A 16,843-nucleotide genomic window follows, 5' to 3' on the forward strand; every position below is an offset into this window, starting at 1 on the left:
TGGCATAGTGCTACCCGCAAATCTGTTTTGGTGGAGTGCACTGTGCCGATGTGTGGTGTTCTCCCAGAGATCTGCACTGCTTGCAGGCTCTCTGCTTTAATGGAAACTTCTGATGTGTATTGTGGGATAACCTCTACCATAGAGAATTCTGGAAATGTGAGATAAAATGCCAGAATTCCCTTTGATCTATCCCATAATTCACCTCTTTGTTGTGCCTATTTCTGAACAACACACTAGAAACATGGATGAGGATTGCGCCGCTCCAGTTCATTAGGAGAGAGAGATGCTTTTCACAGGGAAAGGGAAATTTATGTAACGGCTGAATCATTGCCAGTATTGGCCAAGGAAGGCTTGTTTGTGATCTTAGTTTTCTTATAATTTACAAAAAGTGATTGCAGTAATTATCACGTATAATGCATTATCCATTTAAAGTCAGAAATAGGACAGACATAATATACCAATGAGTTTGTCAGTTATCTTTTTGAGTTTGTCAGGTGATTAGATTTAACTACTGAGTGCTAAACTGTAAGCCACTGAAAGTTTGGTTTCACTTTGGTAACTTGTCATGTGCTTGCTTCTAATTTGCATATAAATGTATACATTTATATGCAAATAAACACACAAGCACAATAGTTGCTTGTATCTTCTTTGCTGGATGACTAGAAATAGCTTGTTAATTGAATTTACAGGAAATGAAAACAAAACAGCAAGACATTCACTATGCCATTAAAAAGGAAAAGGCATGGGGCCTGATTCTCCACTGTGTTACACCAGCTCTAGAGCTGTACAACTCTCTTGGCTCCAGTGTAATTACACTGGTGTAAAACTACTGTAACAAGTGTAGCACAGTGAAGAATCAGGCCCTTGGGTTCTGGCCTATTAGAATCATTAGTCTTAACAGGGGGTACCTCCATATCTAAGATCAAGCACAACAAAGTGGGGGTTGTGATCTGTTAGGAGACCATACAAAGTGTGTGACCCTCATGTCTGACTTTGGAAGCTACAACTTTAGCTGTTGTTTTCTTATTTTTATCTGCATAATGATTTCTTCACCATCAGCTGAAGGATTCACTTCAGCTCTTCTGAGTCTGCAACAGCTCTCATTTCAGTTTGGGCAGGGGTTCCTCCATTTGTTCTTCACCCAAGCCTAAAGCTGTACAAACACCTACAACTAGATGGTGTTTGATGCACATTAGTTGTTCCACATGGCTGTATAAGATGAGGCTTTTATTCTCTTTCAGCTGACTAATTCCTTGGTCTTCACAACAGGTCCATTACCAATGCTGCTGTTCTCTTGTTTACATACAGACATCTGTGAGGGGATAAGGAGGAAGGACTAAGAAGAGTTCCCAGGCTTTGTAATGCACTTATGCTTCTTCTGGGATGCTAACTGCAGTGTGCTCTGTGTTAATAAAACTCAGTTTCAAGTGTTGCTGTTTAAACATCTGTAGAATAAACTGAAGAAAAGAGTTAATATAAAACCGTAGCTCATATACAGCCTTTCAAGTGACCTACTGTATTAATTTATTCCAATCAAAAATACTTCTTAACTTTTTTCCTAAACATGATTTTCTTACTGGGCTACTGGAGACTTCCTCTTCATCTATTAGTTTAATTATTTTTAAATATGGCCCGTGCATGCTGTGGGGAGAGAGAGGGAGAGGTTTTTAGGACAATGTTCAGACCCTCACAAGTAAGATTATTGTAGCTGAGATGCCATTAGGGCATACTAATATTTTTAGGACCAGTGACAGGTCTTAGTCCCGTCTCTAAATCCAACCAGTTCAATCAGAAACAAAGTTAAACAGGAAGAGAAGCTTCCTGTCTTTTCTTTTTTTTTTAATCTCTAATGATTAAAAGGAAAAGAGTAAAGTTGAGAGGATGAAATAATTATTTCTTCACTCGCATACAGTGCGCAGGATGACAACAAAGCTTCCTATACTGGCTGCTGTCCTGTCATGCTACTATCTGATAAACTGGAAAAGCTGCCTCAGGAAGAGGGGCAGTAGCAGACAGTTCTAAAAGGTTCTGTGGAATTGTTTAAAAAACCACAGTTATAGCAATTCTGATGATTTACAGATTTTTAAACATGTAGGAAAACCAGTGTTTTCTAGACTAGGTCCCTGCTAGACTACTAGCCGATCTCTAGACAGGGATGCAGAAAAGGACCTAGGGATAAATGGCAGATAAACCCAGGACTAAAGCTGGCTGGAAAAAGAGTGGGACATACTTTCTTCAGAATTTGCCAGGTCATCAAAATTAAAATGTTTTGTAGAGATTGTTAGATTCTGATGGACTTCCAATGGAACCTAGGCTGGAACCTGGCCTGCCAGGCACGTTCATGTCTGAAACCTGCCTGGTTTCCTGCCAGCTTACCCATGTGACTTCCAGGATCTGTGGCTCCAGCTCAGGCTGCTGGGTGGGACTGCCCCAGAGCTAGGCTCCAGTCATATTCACAGAGAATTTAAAAAATTTTGGTTTTCAATCCTAATTGGAACACAATACCAGATTTCAAAATATCTAAAACCTCTGTAAAACAGAATTAACTCCCACGCATATTTCTCCCCCTCTCCCCTTCCCCCCAAGCTCTATCAAGGACCCAGAATCTGGTAAAAAGTTAGCCATAAAGGGACTTGCAGTGTTAAAGGGACCTAAAATATCACTGCCACCACCAGAGGACCAGCTGACAGTGGGCAATGGCAAGGCAGCTCAGGAATATGTTGGTTAAATATATTCTCCAGGCAGCCTGTGTTGAACATCCTATGGAGCTTGAGCTGGCGTCACCCTGTCGAAACTCCTGAAGGATGGCAGCGTACAGACATTACTCTTCCATAGCAGCCTATGAATGCTCTCTGGAGTTCAGCACACATCCCATTGCAAGTGAATGAAGACACTAGTTTAGAATACAGCTTTGAATCATGGTCTTCCTCTTCTTCATGGCTGGCTGTTTGGTACGAAGAGACTCATTTTCCCTGCTCTGAGGGAGAAGAGTCACTGGTAACTCGATGGAGAGCACAGAGTGGTTCGATGGTTCCTACATCCCCAGTCCAATTGTCAACACTTATTGGCAACCCTACCCCAGAACCCTATTCCACATTGAGAGAGAAGGCCACTCCCATCTCCCTCCTACCCAAGGTACAGTCAAACCTAATGTAAAAGTGAATCAGCAGGTCTCATTTAGCATCTCTCATTTAGCACCTCTCAGCAGGTCTCATTAAGCATCTCCAGGTACATTGCTCTCCACTTACTCTGCTGGGTATCAGACATAGTACACCAAGCACCAGCCAGGTTTATAGCACTCAGAAGTGAATGCGGCTTGAGAGCCATAGGTTAATTCTCACTGAGTTAACCAGTTTTATGAAATGCTTTATGATCTGAGCACATACCTCATTAATGTGTCAACTACTCTCTCAGGCTCTTGCATTGTAGGGTGTGCTACAGCATGTCCTGTACACAGCTCAGATAAAATAGGTAAACAAAACAAGCTGGGTCTGAGCAGATCCCAAAATGTAAACCACACATAAACACAAGGGATTAAAAATGTGCTCTCTGGGGCTTTTCAGCAATTTACATGGTTATAATATGCAAAACTTCAGGGGGTGACTTTTGTTTCTCAACTGTAGTGTGCAGTAGGGCCAGTAATTGTACACTACACTTTGTTACTGTGTGTGTGTTGATAATGAACATATGGACAAGTAGAACTTGAATGCTTTCCAAACTGTTACAATCTCATTTTATTGTGTTTGGTATGTGATTATCCTCTGGCCTACATGATAGTTTTACAATTTAGTAAAGGGTACATAGACTCAGTCAGGCTTCTTGACTGAATTTTTTGTCTATAACAGAATAAAAACAAAACAGAAGTAATTTGATTTTCCTTCTATGCCAATTGATTCTGCATCATTCTTCATATCACTTAATTTTTTTTCTCTGTGTCCTCCTCTTTCCATTCCTCTTACCTTCTAGTGGCGAGAATGGTGACTGAAAAAATGGGGGTAACGGCGTTAAGAATTGTTTTTAAAGCATCAGGGAACTTTCTACAATCCTAGCCAATTATGGCACAGTGTTACATTGTAAGACATATAGCTACCTGTATATGGTTAACACCTTTACCTACCCTACCTGGTATTTGCTCAGCCTCTTTGATATTGCTCTGACCTGGCTTTCAAAACAAACTGCAGCTAATCCAAACTGGGACTTTAGCAGTCTGAGTATGGATGCAGGATAGAATGGTTCAGTGGGCAGAACACTCACCAGACTAGGAATTTTGGAACTACTGAGGTGCTTTCATTTGCCTTCCATCTATGGAAGTTCCTGGTATTCTTTTTTTGAGCTACATCGGTTAGGCCACAATATATCACTAATTCCAGCACTGCTGGTTTCCCTGAACTTAAAGCCTGTAGCTTCAAATTCCTCACCAGGACTTGGGTTCATAGCCAGTGAGTGCTGATGCAGCACACACCCCATTGCAGGCTAGTTTAGAATACAGTTTTGAATCATGGTCTTCCTCTTCTTCATCCCCACTTCTGGCTGTGTGGTACGAAGAGAGACTCATTTTTCCTGCTATGAGGGAGAAGAGACACTGGTAACTCAATGGGATGCACAGAGTGGTTCGATGGTTCCCACATCTCTGGTCCAACACTTACATGCAACACAATGCAATATCATGTGGTACAGAAAATTCCTGCTGCTCTATGTAAACAGGTGACCTTCCCAGCTGGCATTAAAACAAAATTCACATGCTATTTAGGGTCAAAATCACCCGCTTTCCTAGGTCATGGCTTTACTAACAAATTAATGCAAAATAAACAATATAAACTCCAGCACAAACCACCTTTCCATGTAACACAGCATATAAAGTAGCATTGTAGTATTGTTCGTCTGTAAAGTCTCATTGAAATGAAATGAGAAACTGGATGAGAAATTAAACTAAACTCTCTTCACACCATCTTGAGTTGGATGTTTGTGGTGTCTTGGTAGTTTTTTTAAAAGGGTCTTGGCCAAATGGTCTTCTAAACAAAGCGCGTTCTAATGCCTAGGGTGATGAGTTGTTGAACTTGTGCAGACTTCTTTGTTGGCTGTGTTGCTGCGCTATCAGAATGTAATTATTAAATACTTTGAAAAGTGCTTTGTTAGGGACTTTGTGCATTGCATGACCCTGATGATATCTTCCCTGTCAAGATTGTGCCAGAATTCTGCCTTGTTGTGTGCAGGTGTGCTGGACTGATGAGGTCTAAACCCCCAGCACATCCATGCATGACAAAGGAAGGATATAAATTTACCCCTCCACTGAGCAGTGAACTAGGCTAGAGTGCCTGGCTAGAGTGCCTCATGGGGCTCCATGGTCCCAAAGGGTGTTGGTTGATGACTTGGGGGTCTGGCTAAGGCTTGGTCTACACTACAGAGTTAGGTCAATGTACGGCAGCTTATGTTGACCTAATTATATCAGTGTCTGCTCTAGAATACTGGTTCCACTGAAGTAAGTGGCCTGCTACACTGACATAATTCCACTGCCACAAGAGGCATAGCACTTATGTTGATGTACTTAGGGTGACACAGTGTGCATGTAGAAACTGTTAATTACATTGGCTACTGGCTGTCATTCTTGTCAGTTTCATGGATGCCTCTGGCTCAGAACAGAGGATCAGAGCAGGAGCCTGGGGTTCACAGCTGGAGCCATGAAACTGATAAGAATGTCAGTTTCACTGCTGATTAGGCTCTATGGTGTAAAATTGAGCCCATCAGTGGGCTCACAGCTGCACACCACCCCAGCCGTCAGTTAGGTGCCAAGCTCACAGCCGGAGCCCCATCCCCCACCACCCTGAGGTGACAGCTGAAGCTGTGAGCCCTCCTGGTAGAAAACCTAGTGTTCTGCTAGGGTAGAGCCATTCAGTGTGGATGGCTCTTGATTGTTCCATCACAACTTTCCAGAAATAGTTCCTCCGCTGGATATGTCTATGCTATCCGCACAACAGTGGCACAGCTTCAGCACTTGCAGCTACACTTCGTAATGTAGACACTTACTACAGCATCAGAAGGGATTTTTCTGTCACTGTAGTAAATCCACCCCTTCGAGGGGTGGTAGCTAGGTTGATAGAAGAATTCAGCTTCATCTACAGTGGGGTTAGGTCGACCTAACTACATTACACAAGGCATGAAACTTTTCACAGCCCTGAGTAATATAGCTAGGTAGACCTACATTTTAGGTATAGACCAGTAAGGGTCAAGTACTTGCTACAAAATAAGTGCTCTAAACCACCCTGAATGTTACATTCAAAGTGGAGGTTGAAATACAACATGATGATCACAAAATGGAATTCATTATTTGACATAGACATATTCCCTCTTCCCCATCTGTCACACATCCTCATATGCCAAACAGTGATTGGCCATCGTGTGAGTGAACAAACCTGTATTCCCCTTTGCTCCCTCTCTACAGCGGCCAACCATAGCTGTGGTACTTGCATTGCATTGTGTGTAAGGGCACAGCAGGGCTAGCAGCTCCATGTGCATCTTCTAAGGGCTGACACAACAGCTGTCTGAGACACTGTGCCTACCGGAGTGCCCCTTGAGGTGGTACACCAGATAAGAAATGTGCAGAGGATTTAAGTGGAAGGGTTAACAAATTGGAGCTCTTTCCACAAAAACGATCAGCAGTGAAATATTTAACCACGTTGACATATAAACCATTACAATCAGATTTCCAAGTCAACCATCCATCAAGATGAACTAACGTAGTTCATGGCTCACTGAGCTATTGCTTCAGACTGTCTGCAAACTCAAAAAACACTGTGTCAGTTTACACTGTTGCTTTCACAACCAAATCAGTTAGAAATGTAATTTTATTTTTGGCAGTTTTGATTCTGAAGCACAATTCTGTAGTCAGGGCAGGATACTGAGGCAAATAATGCAGCTGAAGAATCACGGAATGCATGAGGCTGTGGTTACAAATGTATTATCAGGCCCCAAATTCTCAGCTGTAAAAATAAGCTCAGTGTCTTGAGCAGTATTAAACAAATGTAAATAAATTCAGGATCCCTTCAGCGTTCATGCATGTCCTTCATTTTCAGACCATTGTAGTCCAAGTTTATTTAAAGAGTTTATTTACAGTTTTTGAGATGATACAGAAATGTTTCAAACAGCACTCTTTCTCCAGGAAGAAAGAACAGTTGTTTCTCAAAGTCTCGTATCAAGAAATGTCTGGTCCAATCAGTTTCTAATGTTCAAAATTAATATATACCTTAAATAGAAAATAAAAATCTACACTATGCTGAGACTAAGCATGAGAAATGTCATGCCAAAAGCAGGTTTTTGGAGAAAGTACAGTCTAAATTTGGGCTTAGAATGGGAATTATCTTTCATTCTGGACTATGGAGTCACTTCTGAATCCGTAGGTCATATGTAACTATTTGTGTAGATATAGAGATATACATTTTATATGTGCATGCATGCATACTGTAGAATTGTTCATTCTAGCAGCAGTTCGTTTTATAGCAAAAAATCAGCCATATCATTTACACTAATTATTTATACAAAAATTCGGGAGTCATCTACATATTTCCCCTTAATGTCAAGATTTTTAATATCTGTGTACCAATTTTCTGGATTCTGTGGGATATATTGTCCAGAGTTCTCCTTAGCAAAACTTTTTTTGCTCAGGACAAAATCCTGTTATCAGAACAATATTGCCGAGTGGGGAAAAGTGCACCAAGTCAAGCAGAATAGGGTTCACATCTGTCTGTGTACAAAGGAGCTGGCTTATCAGGATCCCGGTAGGGTCAAAGGTGCTCAGTTTGTATTGAGCAGAAATTTGGCAATGTTAGCTGAAGCTAGGCAAAGGGGCAACATTAGGGGAATAAACTGGTGGAATCGTGGTGAGACAAAGGATAAAAATACCATTTAAACAAGTGCCCTTGTGTGTAGGATAGGGGAAGAGCCTCGCACTGCCAGGCATGCTCAGCAGCCCGTATGGAGTCCCACAGTCTGGACAGGCTGTGTACTTATGGCGCACTAAAGCAAGGCCCTCCTCAGCAGCAGCAGTCAGTGCCTGTGTCACAGCTAGTCAGCCGTACCCGCAAAGGCTGTGAGAGACTCCACAACCCAGGGCAGGACCTAGGGAGGAAATGCTTCTTCCCTATTACTCCATCACGGGGGTGAAGTCTCCTTGCTAGTCTGATAACAGAAGAAAGAGTGGGGTTGAATGGCCTCATCTGTAGACCTGGCTGCCAGCTCTAAAAGAGGGTAATTGTCCTCCCCTGACTGTATTTTCATTGTTGGTGCCCCCTTTTGAAATTGAATTTTTGTTTTAATCCAGGCTTGATTATTTCCACCAGAAATAATAAGCAAGGTATTTCCTCAGGAAATTCTGTAACTAAAAAAGGACATTCTTGTATATGTACTGAGATTCTTAAAGGAAAGCATTCTTTCACTCCATGCAGGCACTCCTCACAGAACGACTAGAGAGTTGCTGTCACAGTGTTTATATTATGTTGTTATAAACATAAGGTGATATTTCAACTTTGTTCATAAATGTTAGAGCGATATAGATATATATCATGGCGTGTGTGTGTGAATATATATCACTTAGAGTATGTCTCGTTGGAAAGATTAAGAAATACACTTTGACTGAAGCTTAGTGTGCCAGCATTTCATATTTTGGATAAATGACTGAACTTGTGTGAAGATGTTTCATCTAAATCTGATTCTAAGAAATGTTGAGCTTCATTGAAATTTAAACAGAGTTGAACGGGGTTTAGATTACAGAAGTTGGGACTATAATTTTAAAAATGGCTAAAACACTTACTGTACAAATTGGGCAAAACAGAAGAACAGCCACCCACCAGTGTACATGCCATGAAATCAATTGATTGACATTTTAAAGTGTTTTATTTACAGTTAGATGTTTGATTCTCACAAGGCACTGTCATGTTGCTTTTTATTTCAGGACTCGGAGTCCCTTGACACATACATCCAGAACACTCTCTCTGCATTATACCCACCTTTTGAGGCCACAGCTGCCACTGTCCTGTGGCAGCTTTTCAGCATAGTTGAAAAGCTATATCGAGGAGATGGCCTCAGGTGCCTAATTGATTTCCTTGTCCCTGCCAAGAGAGCCTTACAGTGCATTCAGCAAGAAACCTGTGTAAGTATAGCTTACTCTGGCAAAACAGAGACCTCTTTTGTTCCTGACTTGGGAAAAGAGATAAGATGGAATTTAATCTCTGATCTAGAGAGCTCTTTTACTCTAGCAAATAAAATTTTGGATAACGAGGGAACAGTGCAAATTCTAAAGGTACCAAGGAGAAGAGCGACAGAGAATTATTTACCAACCTTTTTAAAACTGTGTCCGGAAAAGGAGTTAACTTGCAAAACCCGAACAGGAAATTAGCTGCAATCTACAGAAGTTGTTGATAGCAAAATTTGGGAAGGAAAACATGGTCTTTTTAACTGATAATTATTTTAAATATCCCAGTGCAGGCACTGAAATGATAGAGGACCAAGGTAAAATATTTGCAATAACAAAAAAAGCGTAAGTCTGGAAGGTATTTTTAAAGACAGCAGATATTGTAGCAAAGAAATTATTGTGGTTATTTTCTTTTCCAAGCTGTCTAAAATCCTGTCCAGTGATGTGTCTGGAGTATGGAGCTGGCTAGGGCTGTACAGTCCACTTGGGGTTCATGGCCGCAGAGGTTTGTCCTGATGGGTGACATCCTCAGTGTTGGGGGGAGGATTTTTCCAGCAATTGATTGATTGACAGACAATTGGAGGGAACCTTGGAGGACTTACACTCCTCTGTCTCAGCACTCCTGGCTGGCATCTCCGATATGATATAGCTGACAGGAAGTAGAGAAGTCAAGACCCAGAAGAACTACCATTGCATGCAAATGGCAGATACAAGCACCCTGTCAGCTCCTCCACACTCCAAATAAGACATCTCCCCATTTAAGTTTTGTAACTACAGGGACTCTCTTCTGACCACCTTCTCTCCCTGCAGCAGTTCCTCAGAGCTGACTGCAACCCTAGTGAACACTGTGGGTCCGTGATGCAGGAGAGAAGGGCATCAATCGATGGACAGAGCAGAGGGCTCCTTTGCATGAACATACCACATCCACAGTTTGGTTCCACATCATGCTGCATAGATGCAGCTCTCATCTGCCCCTATTCTGTATTCAGTCTCGCCATCCTCAGGGGTGGAATTATTTATCATTCACATACTGTCTCTTTTGGTGCCTAGCAGCAAGGAACTTCTCTTTATTATGGTGGTCCCAACCTGAAATATAATGATACTGTGTCTGGATTAGCTTTTTTTTGAGACATGCAATAGAAATATTCAAAGACAGAATTTTAGGAATCTATTTCTCTAAAATGGGAATCAACTCCCCTTTTTCCTTTCCATTCTTCAGTACTAGTAATATAAACATAGGTGAAATATGACTTTCATTTTCCCCAAATTGTTATATACTGTTGGAGATTTTCAGAAAATGCTAATTGTTGTCTCTTCTCTGGGTTGTCTTTTCCACCTGAGTAGTTTCATTTAGATTTCTGATGTGTTTACACTTGGTAAAAGAGTATCAAATACTTAATCCTCCCTCAGAACTTGAGGATAGACTAGATGATCTTTTGAGGTCCCTTCCAGCCCTACATTTCTATAACGTCTGTGAAATTTGCCGTCCAACTAATCTATTGCCTGTCTGGTTTCATTTTTCTCCCCCTAGCTTGGCATGTTCGGTGAGCTTCCTTTCGACTCTTTGGTGCATGATGCTCTTGAATCATTCTCCCCAACCTGTTAAAATAATAATGCTGCTTGGTTCAGGTTTTCGGCATTATCAGCAGGCTGCCTCTGGCTTTCCATTCCTTTAGCTTTAAATTTTAAAAAAAGTTGTTGGTTTTTTTACCATCATTAGGTTTTTCCAGAGTGAACTACTGTTGTCTTTCTGCAGACCTCCACTGCCACAACTTTTCCTGCTTGCTGCTAAGTGCCATGCTCAGCTCTTGAGATCCAGAGATAGCATTCAAATTAGCAGTGATGCTTGTTGGTGAGCAGGCAGGAAAGAAAAACGAGCTGGATATACTTTCCCAGTATTTTTGTACCTAAAAAAGGATTGGGGTTCTGTCTGAGGGGTGGGCTGTGTAACAAGATAGCAGGTTTCTCTCTTGACCCACTACTATTAGCAGATGTTAGAAACCTGCATAGAACTCCTGAAGTTAGTAAGTGTGGCTCATTAACTCCTCCCAGGGTACACAGAGAGGCTGGAGTATCTCTCAGGGCAGAGGTGATAAGAAGCTAAGACAGAAGAGATCCTGGAAAGGAAACTACTGGAACAGCCATACTCGGACAGGAAACGTGGGCTTACACGGAGATTTAGGTTGTTTGTTATAAGTAGGGCTCTGTGTCTGTCATGGAGGTTGTAGAAGTCACGGATTCCATGGGGTTCTTCCCCTGCAGCGGACCCCCCAACTCCCCACCAAGATTCAATCATGAGTATTTTTAGTATCAATCATGGATAGGTCACGGGCCATGATTTTTTTTGTTTTTTGCCTGTGACCTGTCCATGACTTTTACTAAAAATACTCATGTTTAAATTGTAGCCTTAATTATAAGCCAACCCCCCAAAAGAGGGGTGAGTCTGGACACTAGGTCAAAGTCAGTGTGTACTTTTGAGGACGGAGGTGAGAATTAGATCACTGACAGACTGTTCTTTCCATCCTTAATATGTCTTGCCTTAAGTCATGCTGTATTACAGCTGCATCTGTTGTCTTCTCCTGTGTTCAACTGAGGAAGGAATTGAATCACCATCCTGCTTTATCGTTCCTTAGCGAGTTATTGGAAGTGCTCCAAAGTAGATATGACTTACGTAATGGATAGTTTATGTACTTGGTTTTCTTTGTTGTGTTTTTATTGTAGCACATTTTGTTTTGATGTAGGGTTTTTTGAAGACACTGAGTTGTATATGTATTTGTCCATTAGGTGGGGAAATTATTCTTAGATCATTCTTTTAAATATATTTTTTAGCACCTAGCAATATGTCTTTTTTATGTTTGTATTTTGTCATGTGGCTTTGCTACAGGTAACAGCTTTCATTTAACAAATTTCTTAAGAGTCTTACAACAGAAGTATTCCCAAACAAAAAACTTTAATGTGAAGTGAAGATTGCAGTCAGGTATCAGAGTTCTGAACATGTACTACCTCTATGTTTCTGTTTCTCGCTCACTCACTCAGAGACCCAGGAAATTCAAAGTTAAGGTTGCACTTATAAGAAACCCAAATATTTGAAATTATGGAAATTCCCAATTAAGATAGCCAAACTACTTTTTAACTCAGCACTTGTAGAGATGCCAGGCTACCATTTTCCCTCCTTTGCAGATGAAGTATCAGAAGTAGATGACAAAAAATGTGGGTTTTATAACTATCAGAGGGGTAGCCATGTTAGTCTGTATCCACAAAAACAACGAGGAGTCTGGTGGCATCTTAAAGACTAACAGATTTATTTGGGCATAAGATTTCGTGCATAAAAAACCCACTTCTTCAGGTGCAGATTATAGATACAGGCATAAACGTATATAGGCACATGAAGAGAAGGGAGTTACCTTACAAGTGAAGAACCAATGATGAAGGCCAATTTAGTCAGGGTGGATGTGGTCCACTCCCAATAATTGTTGAGGAGGTGTCAATACCAAGAGAGGGAAAATTGCTTTTATAGTAAGCCAATCTCTCCCAGTCCCTATTCAGGCCCAAATTGATGGTGTTAAGTTTGCAAATTAATTGTAGCTCTGCAGTTTCTCTTTGGAGTCTGTTTTTGAAGTTTTTTTGTTGAAGAATGGCTACTTTTAAATCTGTTATTGAGTGTCCAGGGATATTGAAGTGTTCTCCTACTGGCTTTTGTATGTTACCATTCCTGATGTCTGATTTGTGTCCATTTATCCTTTTACATAGAGATTGTCTGGTTTGGCCAATGTACATGGCAGAGGGGCATTGCTGGCACATGATGGCATATATCACACTAGTAAATGTGCAGGTGAATGAGCCTCTGATGGTGTCGCTAGAGTAGATAGGGGGACAGAGAAGGCTGCCTGCATGCTGTGGCCCCACACTGCTCCCAGAAGTGGCTGGCTGCTGGCACGTCTCTGTGGCCCCTGGTGAGGGGGTGGGGAAAGGCAGCTCCATGCACTGCCCCCATCCCCAGCATCATCCCCATAGCTCCCAAGGGGTGCGCAGAGATGTGCTAGTAGCCAGCTGCTTCTGGGAGCGGCGTGGGGCTATGGCAGGCAGGCAAGCAGCCTGAGCCCTGCTGCGCCGCTGGCCAGGAGCCGCCTGTGGTATGCGCCTCCCCGTCAGAGCCTACGCCTCACAGCCCCTCCTTCACCCCAACCTCCTGCCCCTGATCAGAATCCCCTCCTGCCCCCAAACTCCCTCCCAGACCCCGCACGCCTTCCTGTACCCCAATCCCCTGCCCCAGCCCCCTCCTGCACCAAATTCCCTCTCAGGAAAAAGACTTGTATACAGGGGCCCCACAAAATCTAATCGCCGGGCTCAAAGGAGAGTTAATCTGGCCCTGGTTAAGGTAGGTACAAATAGTAGGGGAGGTGCTCTCATTGCACCAGCTGTGGAGGAAGAAGAGCTGTTGTTCTGTTTTCAGCAGAGGAGGGGCAATGTGCCCTATCAATCCCCTTTACTTTTTAATCCGTTGTCATGTGAAATCATAGGGCCAGATCTTAAAAGATGCTGAGTACCCTCTCGGATTCTATCATGGTTTGGCCCTTAATGAAGAGTGAGGAGTGGCTGCTTGTTTAATCATGAAATTGTAGAGTAATTTTTCCTGCAGACCATATACAAATATATCTAAGACGTTCTAGTTTTTGTGGTCAATGACAAGCTGAAACTGTAATGGGTAGATAAGGTAGTCTGGGTTTCTCAGGACAGCACTATATGGGCAGAATTAACGTAGTTTGGCTACCATGGAAACTGAACTCTGAGTTTTATGGGGGTCTGACGTGGTGTTCTGTTTATTTATGTTTGACTTGTTAATTCCGTACCCTGCAACCTTAGTGTCAAACCTGAGACATTTCCTTAGGTTTTGTTTTTTCCTAATATCCGCAGGAAAGGAGCCCTGTTTCTGCAAACCCTAGGAGGTCTGCAGAAGGAAAGGCCTGATCCAGTAGAGGTTGGCAGGAGTGAGGAGATTACCACCTTGGTCATTTGGCCACAGTATCATGCTAACTACAGTCTCCACCCACTCTCCTGTGGAGGAGAGTGCGGGGGTGGGAGTCAGCAGAAACAGAGCAGAAAAACTTCCCTCCCTCTCCTGTTGTTCCCCAAAGGGGACTGATGAATTCCTTACTGAGTACCCCTGCCACAGGCTACATGTAAGCATTCCTGAGGAAGGATGAATCACTTCACTGCTCCTCCTCCTGTCTCCTTCAACTTAATAGGCTCCATCAGGTCTTTGTGCACTGTCCTTCCCAACTCCTTATCAGCTAGCTTTATTAGGCTCTTTGAAGGCCTCCTGACTCCACACACTGTAAGCCTAAGGTTCATAGCCCCTAATGGCCTATGGTAAGGAGTGGTGGTGGGCCCAAAGAAGTACCAAAGGCTTGTGGGAGATGTGGTTGAGTATAGCCCTCAATGAGCCTAAGGCTCAGGGGAACTGAACTTCCAATGAGACCATGATTTGCTCGAGGGGTGTGTATATGAGGCCTAACAATCCTCCTAAGGCTTGACCATGGTCCTGCCTTCCTGCAGATCTCTGAAAAGGCAATGGAAGAGGGACCCCTTCCCATCCTTCTCCCTCTAAGCCCACTGTTCTCTCTTCCCATATACCCTCACCCCCAAACAGTTTCCTCTGGCCTGCAGAAGCAGAGTTCCCTTCCTACAGCTCTGAGAGCAGGGGGCTTTTGGAAGAGGGGTCCTAGGAGCCATGCTTCCATCAGGGGAGCTAGACTGACAGTGAGCCAACTTGAGAAAATTGTCTGTACATGCAGCCTCCCTCTCTTCTTCCCTGCTCCTTCCTTCTACTCACAAAGAAATCTGGTTCCATTTAAACTAGATACCAAAAAACAAGAAGAGTAAAACTTTGGGACAGATCCTCAGCTGGTGGAAATCATTCTAGTCGTCTTAAAGGGCATGTTCTGTAGGGAATTTCTGCCAAACATGGTAGATTTAAGGATTTACCTCCCCCACAGTCCTGCTTTATAGCAAAATTTGTGTGTGTGCACACATGTGCAGAGTTTGAGCCTTATAATTGCATCTCCATTCATCAAAGTGGGTAATATATATCTCCCACCTCCACAGCATACCTGAGAGATCAGAGGTGTAAGCCACCAATGGAAGGAAAGTTTATATTTGCTCTAATATTTGTTGCTTTCTTGGTTGCTTTTTACTTTTGCTTTCTGTGTCTTTGACACACTTTTTTCTCACACTTCTAAATGAAATCCCATATCATGTGTGTTGCCCCTCATTGGCTGGAATCTGAATCTCCCTTCCCCATCACACCACACAGTATCACATATTCCCTTCTGCCAGTTCTATCACTTAATGGCTTTTTTTCGGTGTCCTACTTTGTCCTGCTGATTTACCCTGTGCTGACACTGAAACAGTAGTTATGGAAAAGGTATTTTTGTCATGACCTCATTATAGCCAGAAGCCCAACTTTATCTCTAATCATGCTCAATCTAGACTATCAGTAGTCTCGGTGAGCCTGTTATATCTCTCATGATGTGTTTGACTTTGCTTTGCATTTTTTTTTTGAGTGATGTCTGGCTTTATTTCTTTCACCTAGTATTTCTGTATTTCAGGAGCTTCTTAGTGGTTTCTACTTGTTTTCCCATTCCAGTATTCCAAAAACAGATCATTTGTCAGCATAACAATGCTGGTTTAAATGTCTGCTCTCTCTCTTTATTCCCAAGCCCAAAGCATTGAAGTTTGAATTTACTTGAATTTAAGCCTTCCTTCTTCTGTAGACTTGACACTTTTTGAGCCTTTCTGACCACTCTCGTCTTTGCATAAAAATAATACGATTATGATTACAGTACCAACAAATCCAAAACCTTTGCTCTCTATTGCTTTCCTGTTTGCTGCACTTGGATCTTGGTACTGATGCATAGGTCTTACTGGAGCACCAGGGCTGAATTTCTTTGCACCTTATGTTCTTTTAAAGTCAAAGGGCAAATTTCCAGCTTCTCCTACATGAGTAGGTTTGCGGAAGAAGCAATAAGGCATTTTTAGTACACATTAACAGGGAAACAGGCATCAGGTACAAAATATAAACTGAGGGCCAGATCCTTGGTTGGTGTAAATTGTCACAGCTCCACTGGCTTCAATGGAGCTATGTCTCTTTATACTAGCTGAGGCTCTGGCCCCTAGTCTTTCCTTTAGCACGAAGTTGATGAGCCAGCTAGTATGCTTAGTAGCTCAGCAGAGTCCTATGTTGGAGGCCAATCAGGATGGAGATGTGGTAAGAGCCCCACCATCCTCTGTGTGCGTGCTAACCTATGGCAGCAGGTACTGGGAAGAGTTCATGATTCCCCTTTCAAGCTCTCTTCTCAAAGCATTCCCAGTTGCCTTGATCTCATGCAGTCAGAATGCCTCTGAGCACTTCTGTGATAACTCTGCACATCTTGATACCACCAGTTCAGAAAGGGGGTAATTAGCCCCATAGAATTCAAATATGAATTTTTAAAGTGTGATGATTAAATTTTGTGTTGCTTTTACTCCACTGTAGAGGAATGTGGAGACACAAAGATTGTTTAGATTGATAGGAGGGATGGGAGCATAAAAATAATACATTTGTTGAAAAGAGTGAATATCTGTTTGCTGTTTGGAAAACTCACTGTTCACAACTGACAG

The 16,843-nt window shown here is 42.4% G+C and overlaps 1 protein-coding gene across 5 annotated transcripts in view; it reads left to right on the plus strand.

The window, feature by feature from the left end:
- Positions 1 to 16,843, plus strand: part of PLEKHG4B (pleckstrin homology and RhoGEF domain containing G4B) — a 200,442-nt gene that overhangs the window by 90,638 nt on the left and 92,961 nt on the right. For 4 of the 5 annotated variants that reach the window (XM_073332597.1, XM_073332598.1, XM_073332600.1 and 1 more), the window contains one exon: positions 8,945 to 9,142. The exons of the other annotated variant lie outside the window; for it this stretch is intronic. In XM_073332597.1, coding sequence (XP_073188698.1) covers positions 8,945 to 9,142 — 198 coding nt within the window. The remainder of the gene's footprint in view (positions 1 to 8,944; positions 9,143 to 16,843) is intronic. 5 annotated transcript variants of the gene reach the window in all.

This window comes from Lepidochelys kempii, chromosome 2 (genome assembly GCF_965140265.1).
Source record: "Lepidochelys kempii isolate rLepKem1 chromosome 2, rLepKem1.hap2, whole genome shotgun sequence".
NCBI lineage: Eukaryota > Metazoa > Chordata > Testudines > Cheloniidae > Lepidochelys > Lepidochelys kempii.